The sequence below is a fragment of the Dermacentor andersoni genome, chromosome 4 (assembly GCF_023375885.2).
Source record: "Dermacentor andersoni chromosome 4, qqDerAnde1_hic_scaffold, whole genome shotgun sequence".
Taxonomy (NCBI): Eukaryota; Metazoa; Arthropoda; class Arachnida; order Ixodida; family Ixodidae; genus Dermacentor; species Dermacentor andersoni.
The window spans coordinates 22946413-22974041 of NC_092817.1; the positions used below are offsets into that span (position 1 = coordinate 22946413).

General features: G+C 44.3%; 1 protein-coding gene across 5 annotated transcripts in view; it reads right to left on the bottom strand.

Annotated features, from left to right (window-relative positions):
- Positions 1–2979: 2979 nt before the first annotated feature.
- The window catches only part of LOC126535851 (uncharacterized), a 118353-nt gene continuing 93703 nt past the window's right edge, over positions 2980–27629 (bottom strand). For all 5 annotated transcript variants that reach the window (XM_055073499.1, XM_055073500.1, XM_055073502.1 and 2 more), the window contains 8 exons: positions 25850–25897; positions 25584–25664; positions 21920–22003; positions 18723–18796; positions 16845–17028; positions 12755–12826; positions 4196–4301; positions 2980–3207 (listed from right to left, as the gene is read on the bottom strand). In XM_055073499.1, coding sequence (XP_054929474.1) covers positions 4203–4301; positions 12755–12826; positions 16845–17028; positions 18723–18796; positions 21920–22003; positions 25584–25664; positions 25850–25897 — 642 coding nt within the window. In that variant the 3' untranslated portion in view covers positions 2980–3207; positions 4196–4202. The remainder of the gene's footprint in view (positions 3208–4195; positions 4302–12754; positions 12827–16844; positions 17029–18722; positions 18797–21919; positions 22004–25583; positions 25665–25849; positions 25898–27629) is intronic.

Consider the following 27629-nt stretch of genomic DNA (forward strand, 5'->3'; position numbering starts at 1 on the left):
CTCGTGCTCAGCAGCCCAACACCATAGCCACTGAGCAACCGCGGCGGGTATTCATAGATGCTCCAGGGTGATTCTCTTAAATTCTTCAAACATGATTTTTTCATATCCTCCCAACAATTTTACCAATTTTGGTATCAACAGCATCTTCCTAATACACGCAACATTGCCACGCCACTGGCCGCTAGAGGCACTTGGCGTGTATTTGCGGAATTCTTTCATGCACCACGTACTGGGCAACAGAAAGCTGTATCTGAAGTTTTTCATGTTGCTCTACAATTTTCTCATTGACACTTTTAATCTAATTATAATATTTTAGAAGTTGATTAATTAAGGCTTATGTATTTAGGTGGGACGTAAAAAATAATCTAGTATCTCCAAGCGATGGCAAACATTACTTTGGTTTTGTCCAGCTACATGCGTTTGCATATCTTTAAACCTAGGTGCATGGTAGTTGGGACACCGTGTATGTATGTATGTACATATGTATGTGTGTATCTTCAAATCTTTACTGATGGCTCTGTGGACAAGGTCAAAGGATCTAGTGCAGCTGCTTTTCACATTCCCTCTTTGAAGTATGATTTGTCTGTTCGCTTCACTGCAGTTGTGTCCTCCACAACGGCCGAAAGCGTTGCCATTGAGGCAGCTCTAAAGAAACTACGGTTTTGTACGCCTCAACCTGTTGTCATTATTACAGATTCAAAATCTGCCCTTCAAAGGTTAGAGCACTGGTTCCCTACTGATGCTTTATGTCTTAGCTCCCTACACTCGGTGCACAATCTCCATATCAAAGGCTTCTCCATACGTTTCCAATGGGTGCCCTCGCACATAGGTATCATAGGCAACGAGATGGCGGACAGCCTCGCCCATAGAGCACTGTCTGGGAATCCATTGAGAAGAGTGCCTCAAGACGACAATAGATTCTTCAGAGAAGCGGTGTTGTGCCACTTCAGTTCTTTGTGGAGCTCACCTCACAAGCCATGTGTGATCAAGGGTCTCAAAAGACACCAAGCCAGCTTACTGCTCTGCATTCGCATGGGCTCTGCTTGTACCCTTGCGTGGATGTATGACTGGCCTGGCGTTATCACCATTATGTTCAACGTGTGGTGTGTGCGGTGACATAGAACATTACCTAATGTGCTGTACTGTGTTGTTGCAAATGGGTCGCAAGCCCCAAGGGTAGCGTTGGCCTGGTGGCCTGGGGCACAGCTGGAAGCATGCGAAGGTCCTGGCAAAGGATGAGTCGACTGCTAACAAAACAACTTGTTTATTCTAGCATCGAAAAAGAGTGGCCGGTCAGGTCGACCGAAGTGGAGAAACGGGAGACCACGTTACTCGACTGAATAAATCGAAGCTTCGCTCTTGGTGTCCGGGGGCAGCTGCTTTTATACTCTCGGAGTCGAGGGTAAGAAGGAACGGCTCGAAAGAGGCGCACGTGACGGTGGCGCACGGACACGTTGTGACAAGAAGTGACGTATCTGCCGGGCAGGCGCCGGTCAGACCTCCTCGCTTCACAGTTGGGGAGCTCCTCTCCCCGGCTGCCGCGCTTTGACAAGCGTGGGCACCAACATGCACACACACACACACACACACACGAAGACACGTGGCATTGAAACATGCCTGGACGCGCTTAGCAGGAGGCGTTGGGACAGCGCTGAACTGGCCAAAATGTCCGCCGCTGTGAACGAAGCCCCGGCATCTGTTGCATCCGCGCCGGCTATACCGCACGTCGGAGGCGAAACGTAACAGTCTATAATGCGGAAAGGAGGGTGTTATTCGGGACCCTCAAGAAGACAGGAGTTCCTCACAGCTCTCTTCAGGACATTGTTTTCCCGCGCGGTAACCGGTTGTGTAGAAAGGAGGTCTCCCGCCTTCTTTTAAATTACCTACAGGACACGGATTTGGCCTCCGCATGGTGAACTGAGGAGTGACCATTTGTAATTGTGAGGTCTGTGTTTGATTATGTGATTTATTTATTTTAAGTGTCGCTACGGTGGAGCAATTGCCGGCAGCAACTGCAAGGCTAATCCCACCAGTAGCCTACAACAACTCAACTCACTCAACTCATGCATGTAAACACACACACACACACACACGCACACACACGCACACACACACGCACGCACGCGCGCACACACACACACACACACACACACACGAATGAGAAGAAGGGACTGTTGGCTTCTTCCAATATAGTTTACTGATCTGCTTCTCCTAGGCCATGCAGAACGCAGAAAAATTTACTTTTTTTTTTGCACACAAATGCCACAAGTTGTTTGCACTACAAAGTGGTTTTTAACATACTGATCGCAACGCTAACCCTAAATCCCACGTCACCCGGATGCAAGACCACAGTGCACCTTGCATGCTGTGAAGTGCTTGTTATGCACTTTTGTTCAGGTTAGCATAGACATGGATGCAGTGCGGAAGCAAACCAGCCTGTATGGATACTCGCTGTGCCACCTTTAATGCACTTGTACTGTGAATGCTCTTGCCCATTTAGGCTCCATGCTCTATTACACAGTGCCGATTGAAGTGTTGGTAAAACACTCCTACAATATGAAAAAATTGGAAGGCCCCACATGTTTCACGTCTACCACTACCTGCCATGTATTACATAAAAAATTAAATTATGGGGTTTTATGTGCCAAAACCACAACATGATTATGAAGCATGCCGTAGTGGGGGACTCCGGAAATTTGGACCACCTGTGGTTCTTTAACGTGCACCTAAATATAAGTACACGGGCGTTTTCGCATTTCGCCCTCATCGAAATGCGGCCGCTGGCGCAGGATTCAATCCTGCGACCTCGTGCTCAGCAGCACAACACCATAGCCACTAAGAAACCATGGCAGGTATGTATTACATGGCGAAAACGTATGAGCACAGCCATAGCAGTATCAATGAAAGACTGTAAACAGTGAAATGGTGAACACAAGAGGATTAAATTATGACTATAGAGATCTCTAAAACGATGTGACAGAGAGGAGTTGAGACATTTAATTCCTCCATTCGGTACAAAACAAAGAACACCAGAGTAAATATGTATGAACAAGTGATGACTTTATTGGTCATGCACTGAATGGGCAAAAATACCACTGCTTTAATGGGAGAAAAAGTTGCACAAAAATATCAACTAAACATCAAGATCTCAATGACTCCTTGCTATAACAGAGTCCACTGCTTTTGATCTATAAATGCTCCAGGTTCCTGCAAGTGAAAGGAAAAAAAAGGGTGTTAATTGTTTCTCTGAAACATGTTACATTCTAGAGTACTTGCTCAGATGCCTAACAATCTGTGATCTCGCAAGGAACTGGGAGGTACATGTGACGTTGGCAAGCTGAACCTGTGCCTTGAAGTCGACCTCTTAAATATTGTCAATATATCTTGGTGGTATTATTTATCTTCTGTTTATATCTGTAATATTGCTCATAACAATGACAAAAAGAAAATGGCAAAATGATGCAGCTTCTATACAAATTTTTGGTTGTTAGTTTGTCACTTGTGGGCCAAACTCCCATGCCTGACGATGCCTGGAAAGATTGTTCGAGGCTTCTAGTCTAAAGTCAAGTGCTATACGTCTTCAGCTTTGCTGAGTGGGACAGGTTCTTAGTGTTAGCCAGTTCCAAAAGTTCTCTCCATAACTATGTCTTGCTTATAAATTTTTGTATGCAAAGCTGCATTACTGTAACAACTTCAAGCCTTCTCCAGTCTTTACAGCCATATAGTGATCAAGCAGCTCGTTCCTGGCAGGCACACCTCTAGTGTAATGAGGAGAATCTGCCTTCCTATAGTCACTGATCAGACAGTCTTCAGTGCTTCACTGAAGTTGCAGACAAGAAGAAAAAATGAAGAATACAAACCAAGGTTTACTGCAACACTCATGTATAAGAGACATGCGAGGACCTGCAAGTACGCTTCCCCACACATTTCGTTTAACCTACACATGATGGTGGACATCGTTCTAGCAATGGAATTAAAGCAGGAGAGCATGAGCTGATGCTACTATCGTTGCCACCATCTTTTCCTCACTACTATGTCCTCACTGTTTGCTAGCCTACTCTCAGCTCAATAATGCCGTGAGCGTGGTGGTCGACCATCTGGTGTAGGTGCAAACCAATATTGAGAGAAAAGCCTCTTTCTAGTATTTCGTGTATCCCCTATGGCAGCGACTTAATATGAAAACGGGCTTTCCTACCCCATAACTAGCTAGGTGGAGGTTGAGAGCCGTCATGCTGGCGAGGAGGGCTGTCTTCTGATTCAGTCCTTGGCACTGCGTCTTCATGGGAGACTTCTGATGCATCCTGGTGTAGTAAGGAGGAGAAGCACACAGAAAAGAGTGGCAATCACTACTTTTATCAACTGATTAATTGTGTTCGACACCCTAAAGCAAAATATGGGCTATGAGACACAGTGAAGGCCTCCACATTAACTTTAACCACCTGATGTACTTAACGTGCATCCAAAGCATGGTAAACTAGCATTTTTGCATTCTGCCCATGTCGGAATGCGTCCACTGTGGCTGGCAATCACACCCACAACATATTGCTCAACAGCAGAGCAGTGTAGCCACTGAGCAATTGTGGCAGGTATTTACCATTTCAGACAGTTACCCTTAGTACTAGAGTCGAACCTGGATATATCGAACCCACATATAATGAATTATTGTATATAATGAATATATATGAATGCATACATGCGAATGTATAGGGCTGGTGCACATGTATATAGAATGCCCGTACACCAGCACATTCAATATATCGAACATGGCGCCTGGAGGTGGAGAAGACAATCGCGTGCCGGGGAGAGTACGAAGGAGCATGCTGAGCGCGTGGCAAAGCAAAGTTACCTAGAGAAAAGTCTAGGTGGCGTTGAGCAGAAATGAGGTGAAGTGTTGCGGCGACCCACATGCTCGAGCGTCACCCGCATTCACGAAGTGAAACGTCACTGTAACTTTTTACGGCGAAGCTGTATATGGCTAGCCGACCCATCCATCCGTCTGTTGCCTGTATGCCGAAAACTCCTATGGTGCAACCCCATGCGCATGTGGGGAAAAGAGAGAGAGAGAGAGAGAGAGAGAGAGGCGCACAATAGGTTGCACCAGTAGTGACATCGTTGCTCTCCGTTGCAGCCGCGTGTGCGTGCAGCTATTTCTCTACAGCTCTGAAATGGGTAGGCCACTTGTCCTACGTACTCCTGAGGAGCAGGCAGCTTTCGATCAGCAACGCGATGGGCAGAACCGGGAATGAGCTCATCTACTTCGTGCTGATGCTGTAGCCCACACACAAGAACAGGCTCATGCAGCCGAGTGCAAGCAGGAACTGCGTACAGAGGATCCGGCAGCCTACCAAGCCATCGTTTAATGAACGGTTGAGATTAACCCATTTATGGTTACCATCTGTACGGAGTGCTTGGGCGGTGATTTTTTTTTTTCTTTTGCGCTTCTTGCTTCTTACGCATCTTGCGTGTGCAGTCAGTTGAGCCCCACCTAGTTGTTCAGCTAGCTCGCGTGCTACCTCAAACGTAATTTTTTCTTTCCAATTCTTGTGCCATCGTTGTGTGGGTTGAGTGCCTATTCGTGTTGTCACTTTCTGCAAGTGATGGCTGCTGCAAGTGTAAAGAAAAAAATCAACTTGAACTTTGCAATGAAGTTGAAAGTGATTCAGCACGTTGAGGCAGGCGAGAGGTCCATGGTAACAGATGGCTTTGGGATCCTGTGCAGCACATTGAGCACGCTTCTGAAGAACAAGGAGAAGATAAAGCTACAAGTTGCTGACCAAACAAGATTGGGAGCCCGTTGTCTGCACGCTCCTGCCCATGAGGAAATTGAGGAATGTCTTTATGTTTGGTTCTAGGAGATTTGTGCAAAAAACATCCCGGTGGATGGCTTCATGATAAGGACTAAGACCAAATGGTTCACTGCCACACTCGACGAGGAAAAAGGCTGCAGAGGTTTAAGGACCGCCACTGCATTGTGTGTAAAGCAATTTGTGGAGAAAGCAAAGATGTTAGCATGCAGATGCAGCATTGGCTTTCTAAGGAGTGGCCGAAGAATGGCTTTCAAGGAAAGCTGCTCAAGTAGCGATGAATATCATTCAAAAGAGATGGCAGCACACCCATACACAGCCGCTGAATTGGCATCTGCAATGATCCATCGTGTCTGCCGCGATATGGAAGGCACAGGGCTTTTGCACCTTGACAGTCTTGACAAGATCGAGACGAGTGTCTGCAACTTCATTTTGCAGAAGAAGCAAACCAGGATCAGGAAATTTTTGCACGTAAATAAAGTGTGCTGGCTTTTTTTTTTTTTTTTCAATTTGTGCGCAGTAACTTAGCAGTCCTCCCACGCACCAATCAGTAAGCCACTGTTTGCCTCAGGGTCTATTATATCATATATCAAATTACCTATACATACTTTCTTGTGATCCCCCTCAGATTTGACATATCCAGGTTCGGCTATAGTGCCCATTCTTTGTAACACTTGGAACTCAGTTTAATTATGGAAGCTACAAAGAATAGACAACAGCCTGAAGTGAAACGTAGTACATAATGTGTAAACAATAAGTTTAGTGGTCAGTGGTGCCACTGATAAACTGAGATTTGAAGCAATTTTTGGAGCAGCAAAATACTAATTTTGGAGCAGTTTGGAGCACCCAAATACAGATATTGGAGCACTTTGGAGCAAATAAATGCCAACCGCTGAACATGTACTAGGCTATCCCAAACACCTAAAATTGACAAGAATTATTCTGGAAAGTATTTGCTTGTTGTAAAACAATATTGCACTGCCTCTAAATGAAAAAAAAAAAAATGGGACACACACACGGCTAAATTTGAGTATCCCTTTATTTAAATGAAGACAACAAACCTGTTCATACAGCGTGCTGTAATTAGTTTATTTCAAATAAGGTGAAGCAGATCAGACATTGTCCTTTACGTCATATGGATTTTTTATTGACAGCTGCCAGCTTATCTATGTTTTCAGCAAGGCTAGAGCTTGGATCAGTCAGAAACACCTGGCCAGCCTTGATGAGCCCCTGGTTATGCTCAAGCATTGGCTTAAACACCCAGGCGCTTATCAATGGTCTGCTTTTCCTAGTTAAGTTGAAGCTACTGCTCAGTAACTGGCCGATTTAGAATGGGCGCTGACCAATTATTAGGGCACCAAGGATTCAGACAAGCTTGATTATTTGGACTACTCCGAGACACCGTCACTGGCCAATAAATTCAATGTATAAGTATGACCAAAATTTAGGGCACCTTAAGGCACTTTGTTTAATAATTCAGACCCCGCCTGTACAGTGTGAGGTAGTAGCTGCGCGGCATCGTCGCCGCGCTCTGTTACCACTTCTGGGGATGCTCTACTTTGAGCTACTGTTGTTTCTGTGTTAATTTGACTATCGAGTTGAGTGGAAATAGTGACATTTTGGCTTTGATATGTCGATGGCATCATCGCGGCATGGTCGTTGGCCATGTTGCCAACACCTCCTGGAACCTGAAACTAGTGAAGCCTGGTTAATCCATCACCTACCATGCCCAAACTGTAGAACAAGTGAATCCTGGTGAGCCATTCACCAGTCCTGTGGTGTTGGTTCCGCACACCCAGCGTTTGTTAATCTACATGTGAAATAGCGACACCGTCCCAGCGATTTCAAGTCGTTTGTGAGGCTCCAACTGTACCCTCGATGTCTTTGCTGGCGTTATGAAATTGCGGTACTGTCACGATGCCAGGGGTTGAAGATTTGGTGCATGCATTAATTGTCTTGCATTTATATGTGGTGAGAGCATGACAATGATAGATATACAGACTGGCCAGATTGCAGTCAAGCATACATGTGCACAGCAACACATTGACAAATTTCAGCTTTATTTTTGAACGATCTCTTTTGGGAATGCTTTCAGTTGCGTGGCATTTTACGTAACTAGCACAGGACATGTCGACGAACGATAGCGTTCCTGACACAGTGCCAAGAATGCAGCCACTCGTAGACACCGATGCGTCTGATGATATGATGCGAAATTCTGCGAAAGTGAATGTATCTCTGAAAGTGGCCATTGTAGAATATGGCACACTTTCTTAGCCACTTGGGGAATAAAGTCACCTGTTTTCTGGCAAATTTGGGTACAGTTGAACCCGACTGTATCGAACCTGTTTACACCGAATTATTCTATATATCGAACAATTTCTGGACATGCTATAGTTACAATGAGTATATATAGCAAAAGTTACGCTTATATCAAACAAAAATATCAGCGACTCCCGATATATCGAACGTCAAGTGGCGGAAAAGTGCCCCCAGAAGTTGGCTTTCCCTAGCGGCGGCGGGTAAACCCGACGGCGCGGCTCCATGCAACCACTCTCCCTATCGTGACCGCGCTGCCTCGGACGAGCCGTCGACACCCGACGCCCACAGCGCTTGCTCAGACAGCCAATCAGGGGCTCTTGTGCCCTCGTCGTGCAAGATGGCGAAGGTGCGTGTTGTCTCACTGGTTTTCTGGTTCATTAGGTTTGCGCCTTGTGGGCCTTCTCCCGCAGTGTAGCCGTGATGAAGCGGCAGAATTCACCTTTCGTCATGAAGCTCGAAATCATAAATCGGGTCTAATGTGGTGAGAAGTGGGATGTCCCCGCAGCGTGCAAGATTCTGAGGAGCACTCTCAGCACGATCTTGAAGAATAAGGGGGAGATTAGGGTTAAAGTGGCCAAACTCGCGACCTGGTGCCTGTGGCGCCCGACACGTACACGTGGCCGTGTACGAGTGGTTCATCCGAAATTGCTTCAGCCACGCCGGCTTCCGCGTGCTCGGTGATGACTGTAAATTCTGATGCATGCGACGAAGCCGTTGCCTGTGTTGCCGAAGTTTGGAGTGAACTGTCAGAATTTTCGGAAGCTGTTGACGAATCAACGGTGGACGAGTTTGTGAGTGCAAATGATCGTGTCATGACCACGGGAGAGCCCAAAAACGAAGACTACATTGCCGACATCGTACCGAGCACAAGTGAAAGTGGGCACAATGAGGAAAGCAACGACAGTCCTTTGCCCACATCCTCTGAAGCGATTGGTGCGCCCACACTAGTCCGGTGCTTCTGCACAAATGCAGAGTTGCGGCCTCAGCTGCTCCGACCCCTTAGACAATATGGAGAAGTGCGTGCATCGCAGGCAGCGAAATTGCTTAAGCAGAAGAAAATGCAGGACTATTTCATGTGAAACTAAGCTAGTTTCATCAATAAAGTGATTTTATAAATGGTATGTGCTTTCACGACATCCAATTATTTAGTAGGCTTATATCGAATTATGCTCTATATTGAACTGATAGGCCTTTTTTTGCGAGTTCGATATAGCTGGGTTCGACTGTATTTCGGACTCCCGATTATGCGGACAATTAGGCAGTCCCCATTGAGCCTTAATTATCGGTTTGCAATGTATAGATAACGTAAGTTCGATTTATTAGGTTGCCCTAGTCATGAATGCTATGCACGTTGGCAGGCCACTGTGCCAACACACATATTGCATGGTCACTAATTTTGGCGTACTTCGGGGCAAAATTGTGCTTTTTATAAGGATGGTGCAGGAAATCTTGTTTGGTGCAGGAGTGGGAGCATTGAGTGGTGGAAAGAGTGCCACAAATGTTTTATTTACCTACAACAATCTTTCTACCGATAGCTTCTAGATAATGAACAAAGTTCTACAATCTGGCAAGTCTCATAATTAGACTGGTGAATGAAAATAATACCACATAAAGCAACCTTCTCTTCAAATACCAAAAAAAAAACTTCAAGGGACCCTCAAACACTTTTCTAACTAATCATAGAATGGCCTCACTATTAAAGGGCGTGGTCTCGCAAATGTCACGCAGAAAACACTTTTCAAACTCTTCGAGTATAAGTGGAGTTATTGCACCGAAACGCGGCTTTCTCTATCTTTTTGTCTTCGCTATGCGCTGGAAGCTACACAGGGAAAAAGTCAAGAGGGCAAAGCCTCACCCAAAAGTTGAGCGTCTTGGCGGCAAAAGGGCTCATGCTGGCACCCATGGTGACTGCAGTAAGCTACACTACACAGCATGTTGCTGCTATCTCGGAGGCCATGCACAGCAGACACGGCTATGCGAATCTGTTGTGCGTAGACCGGCAGTGCAAAGATAAAATTATCTTTCTCTCTTTATTAGGTCAGTGACACACAAATGTTTCATTCATTTATCTCAAGCAATAATGTATTACTGAGAATTTTCTCACAATAACAAAATCAGCCAAATTGGGGGGTCCAGGTGTTTGTGATGTGTTTGCAGACGACATTCCAGGAGCAAAAGCAAGCGAGTTTTCACTGCTTTCAACACGAGATTGTAAATTCGTGCTGCATGCAGTGCAATAATATTTGGCTCATATGTTTACAGGAACCTTTTGTACAGATCAAAAATGTTTCCTTACTGTTAAATATTACACTCTGGAAAAGAAGAGAAGAAGTTACAAGCGAGCGTGGACATGAGCGTATGCCCGCATTCTTTTTAGTTGTTTCTGCAAGTGTGCCATAACCAAGACGTTCTATACTTCGCCTCCGCTTCGTGTTTTTCAACAGTATGACGCTGTGATCAGGATAAGATCCACAGTTGTAGACACCTGACAATGAAGTGAGCTCCCTGGAGAATCATTGATTGACACAATCAATGCAATGATGCTGCGACAGAAACATAGAATGATCCCCGTAATCATGAGTCCTTCGATTGCCGAGTTGACAGAAACATGCTACAGCTCGAGCGGCGGTCACCACGATCATCAACGACATGACAACTCTTATGCAGATGGAACCAACACCAACTGATGAGCTGCCCAACCATCTTAGCTTATTGAAGATAAAGGAAACTATGCTTATGGATATTTATAACCAAGTAGAATAGCAGGTTACCATTGATAATTTTGAGGACGAGCTTCAAAGCATTGGACAGTGTCAAGAATCTATCGTCCTTGCGAAGTCTCACGAACGCATTTTATCCGTGCTCCAAGCAATGACTATGCACGTTTGTCATGACGACTCTCATCAAGCACCTGCACAGGTTAAGCTACCTCAGCTCAATGTGCCGAAGTTTGACGGTGTCCCCGTTAAATAGCCTGAATTTTGGGAACAACTTTAGTCTACCATTCACCAGAACCGGTACCTCACCGACGTAGACAAATTGAAATATCTTCGGAGCTACCTGAAGGGTAAAGTGGAAGGAGTAATCAGCAGTCTGCCGACAACTAACGAGAGTTATAGCACAGCTATAGAACTTCTCGAAGAAAGATTTTGTCATAGGTTGCTGATTGTTAACAAACATATGTGCCGTCTTCTAAACCTACGTAAAGTTTATTCCTATGAAGAGTTCGAAGGGCTTCAAACGTTGCAGGAAGAAGCGCAGACTTGCGTGAGGTCCCTTCATAACATTGGTGTCAAAGAAAAGAAATATGGAGTGCTTTAGAAAACTGCTATAATACCGAATCTTCCACAAGGACTGGTACTCTGTTACACTCCCCACATCTTATTTTAATCAAACACAAACATTACTAGTGACAGATTAGATGAAATGTTGGTTCTTCTAGACTTCTTGAGCCTTGAAGTAAGAAGCCGGGAACAGGTCATACTGATGGCTGTTGACAAAAGAGAACAAGCCTCAAACGCAAAACGACAATCCAATGAACATTCCCAAGGTTCTGCATCTATGTTAACCTTGAAACTTACTCCAGAGAGTTGAATACTATGCTGCAACAAAGATCACTCAGAAGATGTCTGCCAAGCCAAACTAACATCACACAAGATAAAAGAAAAACTACACAAATTAGGATGCTGCTTCCGCTGCGCTAGACAATGTCACAGAGTGAAGGAATGCAGAAGCTGGAAGAGATTAAGCTGTGCAAAATGCAACGGATGATATATCACATTGATGTGCAACCCAAATTGGAAGCAGAAGAATACAGAAATGGAGACAACTGCTTTCAGCTCATAAACAAACTCGCTAAAGCGCACAGTTCTTCTGCAGACCACACAAGTATGGGTTCAGTGCACTGTAAGCAAATGCCTTGTAAGAATATTGATCAATGGTGGCAGTTAATGCAGCTTCATCACGGAAGAGTTGTCTAGGAAGCTGAAAGCCACTGTGTTAACCGAAGAGCAACTCACCATCTCGGGCTTTGGAAACATTTCAGCACCTCAGAAATATTATTGGAGAGTACAAGTCACGCTGTATAGTCAGTACAAACTCACTTGAAATAGAGGCTATAGAAGTTCCAGGAGTATGCAACCACTTGTCAGCATTGACAGAGACAAATGTACTTGAGAAGGTGAAACACAAGGACTTACATTTGGTTACCGTCACCGTATTTCAGGTCTTGCCTGAGCATGGGATAAGCGTGCTTGTAGGAGCAGACTGGCATCTCGTCAGTGGAAAAATTCATAGACTGGACGACTCCTTGACTGCCATTGAAACTATCATAGAATAGACACGAGCATGTGCCCGCATTCTTTTTAGCTGTTCTTGCAAGTGTCAAATAAATAGGACATTCCCTACTTCGGCTCCGCTTTCTCGTTTTCAACAGTTACTATGCTCAAAAAGTGTTTTGGGCCCCTTTAAAAGCTGCATGGCACAATGATGCAACAAGACAACAAAATGGTGGCTGAGAAAGGAAGCCCAGAAAGTGATTGTTTTCATCAAAGCAGGGGGGTGGGGGAGTAATAATAAAAGTAAAGAACTTGGCAAAAACGTGGTAAATGGAAAGATAGCAACATGCTTACGGATGCTGCCTGCCTTGAAGCAGCATCATCAGTAGGCTGTTCTGCCGCACCATTTTCAGCTCCACCAACCGCCTGCATGGATGCACAGAAAACAGCAGTTAGACTACAATCTCTTCAAATGTGCAGATGTGAGTACAATCGTTGACATCAAAACAAGTGTTTCAGTGTGATGTGTTAATAAATAAAGAAAAAGAATTGGAGGACGCTTAAGCTTCGCCTTCAAGAGTGGAACGCAATAGCGTTATCGCACCCTGTTCGCACCGCCCACTCATTCGCTCGGCACGCTCTTGACGGGACGAAGGGGAGAAGCGGGCGAGTGGCGCGCCGCCTGTTGGGGCAGCGCTTTACATTGCGAGGAGGGGGTCTTCTGTGTTTGCCGCAAGATCGCTCTGCGTGTGCGCGAAGCGCAGTAGAAATGTAGCGGAAACGTACATCGCTACTGGTTTAACTGCGACTTCTATAATTTACATGCTCATAATTATCTATATACACCGCAGTATAACTTTCTACGGCATGTTTCTAAGGCAACACCGCATTCACTAGAGGTGCTTTTGTCCCGCTTTGAACCATCGAACTCATGGCTGAGTGGTAGCGTCTCCGTCTCACACTCCGGAGACCCTGGTTTGATTCCCACCCAGCCCATCTTGCAAGTTGTTTTTATTTATGAATTACCTTCCGGGATTTTTCACTCACGGCCAACGCTGCCGACACCGGCTTTTCTGCGACACGAGCTCCTTAACGCTGTCGCGTTAAAACAAGAGAGGTAGTGTTGAAAATTATTGACCTCTTAGCCTGCAGCCAAAGCAGCCTACCCATTTGATGAGCTATACCCCTGTGAAGCGGGGAACTCAAGTGCACTTATGGGGAGTACACTTCGCAGCCTTTAGGCTACTTTAGGCTACGCGGTGCTAAACGCGAAAACAGAGCGCACTAGCAGTAAAAAAAAAAAAAAAATTTGGTGACAGCCTAGAGCGCATTTTTTGAAGTTGTAGATTAAAAAGAAAAACTTCTAAAAAGTTATTGCTTTACATTGTATTATAGATAAAAACAACCATAACGTAGATTTTCTCAACAAAAAATGAAAATATTATTATAAGAGTGTTGCAAGTCAATGCCGGCCAAGACGAATGTCTAGCCAATCCAGAACAACGTTGTGGCATGCGACGAGATTGCGATTGATCCTGCTAGAAAAGAATATGAGCAAGTTCTGTTGTGATTGTTTTGTTAAAAGCTGTTCAAAAACTAAAATGACTCATAATGGCAAGACCTTTAGCGCAATTAAAGAAAGACAGGGACGTGACAGAGACACAGGACAGCCCTGTCCTGTGTCTCTGTCACGTCCCTGTCTTTCTTGAATTGCGCTAAAGGCCTTGCCATTATGAGTAAACCCTACCAACTAGCCAAAGAATCAGCCTTGTTGAACTAAAATTAACTGATGTGTCCCTTTTTATGAATTTTATTTTGTACCATTCAAACCACTGGCGGTGAGGCTATGCACTCGGCCAGCAAAGTGCGTTCCGTGAACGCACTCCGACCGGAGTGCACTCTTCGCCAAGTACACTCCACTTGCGACGTTTAGATTTGGCAAAGTGCACTTAAACCGAGTGACACTCTCCGTAAGTGCACTTAACTTGCCCAATTGACAGGAGTATTACACAATGTGCATCATTTTCTAAATTGAGTTGGAACACCAAGGACAAGGCTAGGCATGTTGTTAAGGAAAATAATTTTTTTTGCACTTTGCTTATGATACAGTCAACAGCACTGCAAGGAACACACACATGTAGGCTTTAGTAACAGCAGCCAGCACACCATTTTTAACACATCAAATACTGAGTCTGACGTACCATATTTATTTATAAATAGGTCGGCTTGGCCATGATGGTACGTTGCTCTCCCTTAAAAGTGTTTTATTGCAGTAGCAATTATATGTACACTCCAGGCCCATTTTTGCCATTGCCGTGATGTTCCGTATAAAGTCCAAGGATGATAACACTGTCACCGCGCGCTGTATGCTGTGTGTGTGTGAGTGAAAACATGTTAGGGTGAACCGGCAATTGCGGCTCAATCTCACATGCACGAGGAAGGAAAGCGGCAAGGAAGCACGCCGTTTTCCGTATTGCACAAGAAACTGGGGGTAGGGGATGTGGGGGGGGGGAGAGGCATTATACTTTGGCAGCGACTGTGTATGATGTGCAGTCATGCAGGCCTTATCTTGAAAGCTATCTGTTTTAGGGCAAAGTTTACGCTGGCCGACAGCTTGCAGCTTTGCATGTGCTGTGTTCTTGCCACTCAGTTTACGTTGACGCAACAGACAGCACATAAGTCACTTTGCTCGTTGCTGCTGCCATGCTTCCTCATGCCAGCATTCTGACAGCGAGTGTCTGCAGTCATCGAGCGTGATGTGTGCATGTTTGCCTGTGCATGCTGACGCCATGCTTGCTAAGATAGTTACTAAGCGAGTGTTTACAAGTTTATACAGCCGATAAAGCTGCTATCCTTACTTATTATGGCTGTCTACTAAATTGCTATCGCAATGGATGCTTTGCCTTTCCGGCAAAACTGCAATTTTTTTATTGAAGTCGAGAAATGCATTTGATGATAAAATAGGCTACTTCAGAAATACCTTGCAGCAAAAAGTACCTCAATGCTTTCAGCAGAAGTGGAGTTATTGATAAGTAAAGATTGCCTTTGATCCCCTTCGTGGTGCTTTCGCTCCTTCACAGTCTTGCACGGTGAAGGCTATGGCAAAGCAGAGCGTGCCCACAGTGGTTCGCCTACTGATCATCACTGTGGTGTGCACTTTAAATTTGATTTTGAATGTTTACATAGACTCCACTATTTCTGATTTTGGCGCCTATGACGAACCAAACTTAACAGCAAGTGGACTCGTCGCAGCACCCTGAGGTGGTTGTCATACCTATGCTACATAGCAGGTACATGCAACTGTGCGCAACATTTGTTAAGTGCATGACAGGGCTAGGGTGCGCCCTCATGCTCGTGTGCTCTAGTCTGGCCATACCATGTGGTGCGGACTGACTTTTTTCTGCACTAGCTTGATCGATGGCTAGTTGTCGCATCCAAATTGTGTATTTCGAAGCGCTCATTACGAAGTGATGTCTGCCAAGGCGTCTAGCCAGGAGCAGCCAAGAGTGAGCGTGTTGCAAGTGTATATGCAGTTTGACCTTAAGCAGAAGAGGAGTTACTGGTAATCAAAGATCCCCTTTGATCCCCTTCGCAATGCTTCCGCTCCTTCTTCAATGCCTAGCACTGCGAAGGATATGGCGGAGCAGGGCGGGCACACAATGCTCTGCCTACTGAATGTCATTGTGGCTCGCAGTTCAAATTTGATTTTGGATGTTTACATAGATGCCACTACTACTGATTTTAGCGCCTACAACAGGATTTCCAGGATTTTGCATTCTTTTTCCATTTGGCACAGACTGCCAGATTCAATTGTTATCATCAATAACGTGGCATGGGAACATTTAGTAGGCAGGCTTATTTTACCAAAGAACACAAACAAACATTAATGGTGCAGTGGCTGCTCATTGTTATAGTATGCGAATGTTGTTAAATCCGGCAATTTTATAAGTAGGTTCGACTGCACTTTCAGCCTAATTAAAATTTTTAATGTTGGTCCCTTCCTTGATTTTTTTCCTGTGAAAACCGGTTATACCAAATATCGGTTGTAGCAATAGAATTTTCTTGCTACTTGAATATTATTATAAGTGAGTTTGATTGTACAGTGGATAACCTGTGGATAATTTCTTTGATAACATAAACAGTTCAGGGACCCTTGTTTAGTTCCTAATATTCAGCAAACTGTTCACAAAACTCCTCATAAACAGATTTTTATGGTGTTTCACATGTTTGTCCTAAAGGGTATCCACTGCAAACATGGCAAGCAATACGTTTTACATTGATTCATTCTCACAAATAAAGTTTAAGTTTTTTGACACAGGATGTGCTAAACTGTCTCTGAATTCTTTGTAACTGGGTCACCCTGTGCCTTTCATACATGTTGTCTCCGCCACTAACCCTAATGGATGCTTCAGCAAGCAAAACCATGCAAAGTGGCACAACTCACCCCTAACAATGCTGGTGCTGCCACATCTTCAGGCTGCTGGTCTGCGGCATCTTGCTCAGCAGCAGGCGACTGATCTGCTTCAGCCAAATCTTGTGTTCCCTCAGCCTCAGGCTCAGTTTCCAGCTCACGATCTTCGTCGTCTTCTGCTTCCTCGCCCTGCTGCTCACCGCCAGGTGCAAGGCCCCTGCAATGGACGATACACTAATTTCTGCAAGCAGGTTTTCCCGTGTGCGTTACATGCCCTAACCAAAATAGTCAACCCCTCCCGCTAGTTGAACTGTTAGACGTGAAAAGCGTATCTTTAAAGCTTGGATGGTGTGAGGAATGGAGTTTGACAGGGATGGTTGCATCAGCCTGTACACTGACAAGTTATTTACGATTCTAGTTTGAAGTCTGCCGTCTTGGTTAAGTCAGATGAGACATGTGGAGAAGTACACTTGCAGGTTCTGCATACCGTAAAACCTCCTTAAAACGAAATCACATAGAATAAGTTACCCTTCAGGTGTGTGTTGGGGGTGCGTGTAACCATTTAACTCTACCTCAAAGATTCCAGTAATTTGGGCATGGCCCGTTCTACTGCATGTACAAGTGGAAGGCATCTTTTCAGGCATGAACAGGCCACCATTACAATGATAGTGGGCTTCGTTCCTTCACTACACAATTTAACAGAGCATTCCAAGATAGACACATTGCAATGTGAGTTCAGCAGTGTGCACTTGTAGTTGGCTGTTGGGAAGAACTACAATGGCACAGCAGGCCCATGAGACTGCTGTACCATTTTTATTACTTAAAAACAGAGAAACACATTTGCAAATCAGTTCTACTGAGCTGCTACCAGAATTTTGTGAAAGGTTCTATTGGAGGCAAGGTCATATAATGATTTGCATGGCCATTTATAATTTCTATAATCCAGTGTTAGGAGTTCCAAACAGCTTGACACCCAGACAAACTGGAAACTACCTTAAAAGGCAGCGGTTTGGGCTAGTTGGTATGTCAATTAGCGAAAGCTATAGCCCTAAGCTAAGGACGAGTGCACAATATAACAGCACCTGTCTGTCACATTGTGTATTCATCCTTTGCTTCGTGCTATAGCACTCGCTAATTGTGGGAACTACCATTAGCTTAACACCTTTTCCAAATGTTTTTATGACACGAGTGGTGCCAAAGTCTTTTCTAATTTAACCCTTTCAGTGTTGCATTTTTTCTCGGATATTATGAAACAGACAAAACGGTTTATTTCTGATTGTGCAGAAATGAATAAATGACACGGATAATGGCAAATTCTCTCTTGGTGTGGTCCTCACATTCCTATTTGAAAAAAGAAATGTCGAAAGGAACATGGTGAGACACAAACGTGGAAGTGTATCGGTATGTCACTGACACTGAAAGAGTTGAGCTAGATACAGCAAAACTTGGTAAACGTGGGAACGTTAGATTCATCAAAATCAGCAGGCTACAGTTCACTTAATTAATCACAGGGGCCTCTTCCACCTACAATGTACTTCGGTGTAACAAATCTCATATTTCCCATGTTTCATCTGCTGAGTAGCTTTCATCTGCTGAGTAGTTTTCAATGCAGAGAAGCTGGTCAAAACTTCAATTCAGGCCAACCTTCTAGCAAACAAACTACAACAAATTACTCCCTCTCATGTTTTCACCTATGCCTCTGCCAAATGCATTCAGGTGTTGTTTTGTGAATCACGTTCAGTGCACATCGAATGGATAAATGTTGGTGAGAGTGCTATAAAGATTGGGTTCAGTTTTGTGGGAAAGAGATCTTACACATCATCAAAATGCACCCTGTGACCATAAAGTCACCTAAGGTGCTGCAAGTGTGGAGTTGGGTGCAAGTACATTTGAATAATATGTGTCACTCACTGTTGCAGAAAAGCCAGTTCAATGTTGTACATAGCCTGCTGCACATCTTGGTTCACACCCCGCAGCGCATGGGCCTGAAAATATGATAGAAGACATATGTGTTAGTTTGACTCCAGTTAATTTGATTTTTCGGTCAATTCAATCTCGGTCGAAGGTCCCGTGCAAATACTGCCAAATGAATCAGCAGTGTTTGGCTTTTTAACAGCGAAGCTGTTTAAGCTTTTGTTCCGCCATGGAGAGTTACCAGAAAACTCAGCCCAGCTGTGGGCCGCCTCACGTTGCCTAACAACTGCCCACGAGAGCACTGAGCCCCGTAACCTCCTTGCACCCCACGCGCATAGGGTGGAGTTGTGACGTCACAGGCGAGTAAAAACTCGGGCCGGCGCGGTGCACACCTCTCGCCTCCTCTACTCCGTGTGTATGTGCTGCTGCCATGGGAAGATCGAAGAAAGTCCGGACGCCCGAAGAAGAAGCGGCTTACCAGGAAGAGCGCCGTACTGCCAAGCAAGAAGCTATGCATCGCCACTGAGCTGATCCGGAACACCACGCCGAAGCTGCGACTGAAAAGAGGTGACGTCGAGTCAAGGATACCGAGTTTCAGTCCAGGGAATGCGAGAGTCGGCACCTGAATGCTCGACGTTGCTGAGAAAGCGATCCTGGCCTGCGACTGCTCGAAAACTTCCAGCGTCAAGCCCGCCGAGACACGGAGGGTGTGAATGGCCAATTCCAGCACGAATTTCTGGGCATAGAGTTTGGGCACAGCTGTCGCGTCTGTGACCTACAAGGAAGCTCTGTGCATGGCTCAGAGGGACTACGATCGACGCCATCGTGCCAAGGCCACCGCCAACAAGCGTCGTCGCCGAGCCGAGGATCCCAAGTTTCGGGCCAGAGACAATGAACGCTGCCGACTGAATACTCGGCGCCACCAGAATCGTTTCCGGGCCTGCACATCCCCGAGCGCTTCCAACACCAAGTCCGCAAATCCATGGGAGGTGCGAACGGCCGCTTCCAGCGCAAATTCCTCGGCATAGAGTTCGGGCACAGCTACCATGTCTGTGACCGGCTCTGGTTCGACGTGAATCTCTCCACGGTGAGCTCGGTGCGGAACTTTGAACAGGAGAGCTCATTCTTGCAAGTGCTTCGCAAAGCCTTCCCCGATGCTACTCACCACGACAACGGTCGGACGTTGAGGACAAGGAACGGATCGACGATGATGACTCGTACTGAAGCCCTGCCCATATTAAATTGTGATGCACGTACTGTGGCTTGTATGTGTGTGTCTTGCTGGGGCTTATGTGGCTTATTGGCCTGGCCGTGTATGACCTCGCAAAGACTTGGCGAAACTTAGCAAACCTCGTAAAACTTAACAAAACCTAGCAACACCTAGTGTACCTACGCGAGCCATGTATAACTTTGCAAAACTTAGCGAAACCTAGCAATACTTAGCAAAAGCCGGAACTAGCTCTGCTGTGACCCAACCTTGCCCCACTAGTGCAAACTGCCCACATTTCTTTTTTCTGCATCTTGTTTAATTAGACTTGCTGATAATTCTATCAATTTCGTCAGTACCGTCAGGGTCGAATTTACGAAAGTTGACTGTAGTACTACATGGTGGCACAAAGACTAGGACAATACTCAATGCCGTGAAATATATATTCACTGAGTAAAAAGAACTACAAGCATCAATTAACATGAATATCCCCTTCAGTCAACAAATCATGATGGACTCTTAATAATTGTATAAGCATTACTTAATTTTATTCAAAGGCGCTGCAGACTCCCTTGAAAGAAGGTCAAAGTGGCAGGATGATCCTCTGTGAATTTTCACAAAAGCCCTCCTAATTAGAGAATAATCAGATATTGATTTAGTGAACAGTGAATAATACCTATTTAAATTAAGAAAAGAAGTCAATAACTGGATCAAAGCACATGCATAAACTAATTATAGGCTGTAGGCCTTACGAGGAAAAAAAAAATTTCCTCTACAATTACTGATGGAGTGCGGCATGTCGCACATCCTGTAAAACACAACAGTGCTTTCAGTAAAGCGATTGTGTGCAGCAGTATATACTGCAGACTAAAGTGAAATGGAGTCACACTAGGTAAGCAGGTTAAATTGAGGCCAACTGTAAAGAAATACTGGACGGCACAGAAAGCCTCATTTCAGATAATTGAGCCTCTGTGGAAAATTTTACACTTGAAATTCGAGTGGGTGCTTCATAAAACGATCGCAAAATAGATGTTTTTCATACCGAAACTGAAAAAAGCACCGCCATTACCCTTCACTGGAATTGATCTACTAGACTCTAGAGAACCAGTGCCCAAGTTGCCTGCTTTCCTTGCTTGTATACCGTTCCCATGCATCAGCAAACAGGTCTCGCAAGCCAGCTAGCCACAGAGTTATGGTATACTCTGCTAGCGGCTTTGTGCATTGTGCCCACGCCGTTGTGCGCTCGCTATGTTCTTTTAATGAGAAATTTTCACCAAGTCAAGCAGGTTTTCTGTATTTGGTTGTCTATGTTTAATGAGAAGAGCCTTGATGCATTCTGTCTATGCTTGGAGAAGAAGAGCGCACTGGGGTGACCAAGCTTAAGGGGCGGATATAATCTGGTGTAACGCGGACAAACAAAATAGTCGCAGGCCATGGCATGCTGGCTCGCGCATCTTGAACTGAAAAAGATAACTTTTCACACAGATGCGTTGCCCATCAAGCGCATAGAAGACAAGCGAAATGGCATTTCCCCCTCGCGCATAAACCAAACTGTTGCTATAACAGCATGCTTGATCTTTCAATTTTTTTTTTTAATTTTGGGAGTTCGGCCTAACAAGCACCAGGGGAGAGATTGGCGCTTGTGACGGAATTCCCGTTTACCAGGGGGGTGTACCAGCTTACCTAACCGTGGAAAATGCCAACAGCTATTCATACGTTTATATGAAAGAAATGGTTAATATTTTTCAACATGTGTGTTGAATATCAGACAAATCAAAGTTGACAGAATTGCTCATAGATAGGTTAAGAAATATTCACATGGGGGATTTACAGAGGAAACAAGGAGAGGGATTATATTTTCTGGCAACCGTACCCTTGCCTAACTTTAGTTAGGCTAGGTAAAAATCTGCTCTTAGGATATGTTAGGCAAGCGTAGTGTGTGTCAATTGAACTGTTAGTTACCTAACAAGTCAATCAATGCACTGACCTCTGCAAGCATGAGCATGTTGTCTAGTCCTGGCAATGGCTCTCCAACAGGGCCCTCACCACCAGGCTGAGGCAGCTCTGCAGCCTGATAAAGAAGCATAAATATAAGTGACAATAATACAATTCTAACTCAGCAAAATACACAGCTGAATCCCACTACGATGCAGTTTTTGCTACAAGGAATGGTTTTCAATTCTCTTAACAACAACCCACCGGAGGCAATACAGAAAGAGCCCTGCAACAAAAAATACAAGATGGCCGTTTCATTTGAGCAAAGTTTTCAAAGTAATGTAAACCTAAATACTCCAGCAAAGAAACAATATTATATATATAAAAAAATAGACAGAAAGAGAGACAGTGAGAAAGAACATATAACCGTGAAGCTCTGCGAACAACAAAAAATCATGAAGAGCACACCAAGAGAGTTATCGCAGCCTGAGAATCCAGTTTCCATGCTGGATGCGATGGCACAGTTGAGCTGACTGCAGCAATGAGCAGTGACAGCCATGTGCTCATGCGAGCCTCCTGACCCTGAGGTAGGAACACAGCCACAGATGGACATGGTTTTGATTATGATTGCATCATAGTCTGTATGATGCAATCGATGTGGGTATGATGCATCCCAGCATGTTTAGCTAGCTTTTGGGCTGGAGTGCAGTACTGCGCTGTATGACAGCACGCCTCTACTGTAGAGGTCAGGGCCGGGATAATGTAATCATTCTATCCCAATCCTATTCCTTTTCATTCTTCATCAGCAGTCCAAACATCACTTTGGCTACGTTGTCAACACCGTCGGCTGACTGTTAACAGTGGATGATAAAAACGGAATACAATTGAGCAAATGGAATGCATACATTATACTAAACCAGTGCACATGCACATTCTTTTCGACATGCTCTCCAGTGGGCTAGTGCTCGAAGGAAGACTGCTTGCACCTTCACCGCAGATTGTAGCATGCATTCTCAAGTGACCACATTTGTGTGCATTGCAAGGTAGATTGCTGCATTGGCGCAAGCTCGTGTGGGATGCCCTGATGCTTTAAACAAGCTTTTTGTCTATTTGTGGGCTCACAGTGCCATTTGCTTAGTACTCTGAATTGTGATAGGTTGAAACATGTAGCGCCCTACAAAGTGTCCAAAGCAATAACTCATCTTAAGGTTGAGGTGATTGTTGAAGCTATCGATGACTGAAGCAAATAGTCAAATGATTAGTCAGAGCAATTAATGATCTGCTTTCCTACCTACCCAAATGCCAAGGCTGCTTCACTCAAATGGCTACAGAGTACAAATGCTGCTAACCTTCACTTAAATGGGACTGTTCTATGGGAAAAGGCCAATGGTCAAGCTGCCATTATGGATGGGTCATGAAGGACTTAATTTAAGTGAAGCAATGGATGGCTATCACATTTCAAAGAATGAAATAGCCTCATTTTCCCAACGTTTGTGGGGAAAGCTGCAGCACTTACACACATTTTGTTGAGGAATGGAGGAAGTATACCAGTGTGTCAACAGTACAAAGACAATTTTCACAGCTTCGATGAACCTTGCCTCATGTTTTAGTATAAGGTGCTTTTAATGAATACATTTGCCATGAAGGCGTGAAAGGCGTTCATTGAAAAGCGGCACATACCCAGTGCATCTGCAGCACAGCCTGCTAAGTCAGGTTTCTGTCTATGAGGAACGTTTGTGACGTGGGTTCCATTCCGCTCAGCATCGAAGAAGTTTAAGGGATCTTTTTCGTCAATGTAGACTGGCACATTCCCAGTGGCACATACCTAGTTACCCTAGTTGCTGTGAAAGGCGTTCATTGAATAGCCGCATACACCTACTGGCACATACACAGTGACCCAATTTTCCTTCTACATGTATTTAGATACGAGCACCCGAATTAAAGCTTCCTCTTCAAAGGAAGCTTTGGCTCGGGTGCTCTTATCTAAATACATGTAAAAGGAGAATTCGTTTTTCTCGGTAACCACTGCACCAAATTTGGCGAGAGTTGTTGCATTCAAAAGAAAAACTTACAATCTAGTGGCTGATGGTTCCGAATTTCTTATTTAGGCCGTCAATTCTTTATTAACAATTGAAAAAAATCGACAATTTTCTGAAAACAAAACTATCAAGTTTACAACTCTGTAAATCAACAACGAAAAATGATACCCCAATTCTGTGAATTGCATTTAATATTACATCTAAAGCGGACAAAATTGATATGTTACACATGAATCTCAAGAAATTTAGTAATATGGAAATACAGCTTTTGCAGAACCTTTGTAAACACCATAACGAATTCACGTAATATATAAATTTACATATCGAATTTGTCCGCTTTTAATGATCTAATGGATGCCGTTTACAGAACTGCAATATTGGTTCTTGATGCAAAGCTATTCATTTGTAAACTTTGTGCTTCAATTTTTTTCAAACGTCTGAATTATTGAAAATCTTTTTAACAAAATTCAGGCCCTAAATCGAAATTCCTCTTCCGACAGTCACTAGAATTTAACTTTCTCTCTCAAGTTCAACAAATTTCATTAATATTGGTCCAGGTGTTATCTCAGAAAAATGTTCTGGCGTTTTACATGTACTTGAAAAGGCCGCGTCGGAGTTCGGCCCGAGCTAAAGCTTCCTTTTAAGAGTGGAACGCGATAGCATTTAATAATCCCTGAGTGCTTCTTATGCTTCTTGGCAACTGCAGCTTATGTAACCGTAATGTGTACCAGGAAACGCTGGCGGAGAACGCTATGCACGAAGGCGAGCTTTGTGGTTCTTCTTTTGGTTGTGTGCAAGGAACCGAGGGGGCTGTGCCATTCCTACTAAGACAGACCTCAAACGGCAGCTGGAAAACGCTATCGCGTTAAAAGGGGTTTGTGTTGGAGTTTCTGCATAACAGAATGATGTTTTCTCGTATATTCAAATTACAATCCGATGCTATCATGCTAGTAGGTTGTGTGTAAGTCGTACTGTACGATTTTTCTATGTATTTTACTTCGAGCAATTCAATTAGTTCAGTAACTTCCTTGTGCCACATGGAGGGCCTGCACAGTTGGACTATCGTGTGGACTATCGCTGCCTAAACACCGTCACAAAGAAAGATGTGCACCCCCTACCACGAATAGATGACGCCGTCGACTGCCTCCACTCCGCGTCATATTTCTCTTCTGTTGATTTACAGTCAGGATATTGGCAAATTCCCATGCACCCCTCAGACAAGGAGAAGACAGCCTTCGTGACACCTGACTGTCTCTTTGAGTTCAACGTTATGCCCTTTGGCTTATGCAACGCTCCAGCGACACACTGGCAACACCTCCGACCGACGACAGGGCGTCAAAGACGATTCATCACGATTCCTGTCTGTTACTTGAGCCAGCATTACCGCGACTTTTGACCACTTCAATAAAATGAAAGAGGCACAAATTTCCTGAGTTTTCCCTGAGTTTTTCAAGACTACTCAAAATCCCTGAGAATTCCCGGTTTTCCCAGTTAGTAGACACCCTGATCTGTTACAACAAAAACCCCACAATCCAAAATTTGTGCTGGTACTGCTTTAACAAAGCCTATAACAAGGTGTATAAAGAGAATTCATAAGAAATTTTGAAAAGATGCACAAACTGATCAAAGATATCAGTATTTACAAAGGAGTGAAAGACAGTGCTCTTGAACACTTACCAGAGCTGAAACTGTTGTGTCTTTCTCTGGCCAAGTCTGCTCAAACACAGGCTCTATTGGTCTGGCCAAAGCTGCTTGATCCTAAAGGTAAGAATGCCAACTAAGCTGTACATCACGCATATGAAATGTCCATAAAGTAATACAGCCAGTCAGAACAATAAAAATAATGATAGTTTCAAAAGGAGTGTACCACAGCAATAATGACTACACTGAGTTTTTTTTTTTTTTGCAAATGACGAGAATGCAATGTGGAGAATTGTACGAACCTCATTGGAGCCGCAGTCCCGCTCTGCTACCATTTGCTCGGCAGGAGCCTGAGAGAAAGCATAACGGCAATATGTATACAGATTTTTCACCACAGTGCTGCAATTTTGTAGCAATGCCTTTTTTGATGCTATTCCTTCTTGTGCTTCATCAGCGGTCAGAGCGATGCTCTGCCTGTGTTATCCATGGGATCAGTCCGCCGTGAAAAGTGGATGATAAGAGTGGCATAGAATCAAGCAGAAGGCATTGCTACAAAATTGTGACCCACACTTCTTTAAACTATGCAACCACGTGAAGCATTCAAGTTTCAAGTAAACTACTTCACTCTTTTGCTTTAGCATGCCTATTATGACAATTTCTATGTAGTTGCAACTAACTATAAATTATAGCATTACTAAGCATGTGGCAACAGCATAATGCCAAAGAAGAATTAAGACTTTATTATAAAAACATAGTTGGGGCATCAGTAAACCAGAATGAATAAAGGTTAAAAGGTAATGCAGAGCACTGGGAGAAGTTCTCAACATGTAGTAAAGTTGATGATGACTGGTTTTGATGATAATGGTCATAGGTGACAAAAAAAAGGCTATGTATTATGTGATGGCAACGATAATTTATAGTGTTTAATATCTCAAGCCAACACAGCAGCTGTAAAAAAACCCTGTAGTGGTGAGCTCCAGATTAATTTTGACTACAAGGGGTTCTTTTATGTGGACCGAATGCCTGGTACATTAAGATTTTTGCATTCCACTTTTATCAAAATGTGACCATGGCAGCCAGGAATTGAACCCATGACTTTGTGCCCAGCAGCAAAACATTACTACTATTAAGCAATTGCAACAGGTTTAAAGGGACACTAAAGAGAAAAATGATTTAAGCTGCGTTAATTAAATTACCACTCCACAATAGCAAAAGAGGCACTCTCACTGCAAGAAGATGCTTGGTAAGTGAGAAAAGACGAAAAAAAAAAAACAACAAAAGACCAGCATGACATAACGTCATAGATTTTGACGACAACTGCCTGGGCCTAGTTAAATTTTGGCATGCTCGTGATTTCTGGCGCACACCTCGGCCGTAGCTGCGCATGGCTGTAAGTGCGACTGAGCGTATATAATAATAATAATAATAATCTTTATTCAGTATAGTTAAAACAGTATACAAAACGGAAGCGCCGAAGCCACAAGAGGGCTTGTGCGGCGACAACCGGCAGCCGCGGCAATCTACGCGCCACACCAGAACTCCATCAGAAGCTGGTTGTGCATTTGGCACAACCATCACACATTATCAAAGATGCACTGATAACATCAGTACATATTAAAGGTTCTCTAACGCTTGAACAGCAACTCTCAGTGTTTTGCGGGTGGACATCTCGATATGTAAGCTGTCTTCCCGCTCGTTTAGTATTGGAAGTTGCGTAATCTCAAGTTGCAGCCACGCACCCTGTTTTAGAGCTAATCTGCCGTGTGTGGAAAGAGTGGGGGTGCCGAGACGGCATGGCATCATGTAAGCTGTCTTCCCGCGCGTTTAGTATTGGAAGTTGCGTAATCTCAAGTTTTGGTGACTCGTTGGAGCAAGAGGCAGAGGAAGCATTCGCTCCCCGCTGCCGCCGCTTTTCATGATAGCATCGTCCCAGTGCAGGAGATGCTATCAGCCACGAGATGGAGTGCACATGAAAGCGTGGCTGGCTTCGCTTAATTCGTACCGCCGATGTGAAGATATCGGCTATGTGACTTAAAACCATATCATTCGTCACCGACTCCCAAATTCATCAAAATGAATTGT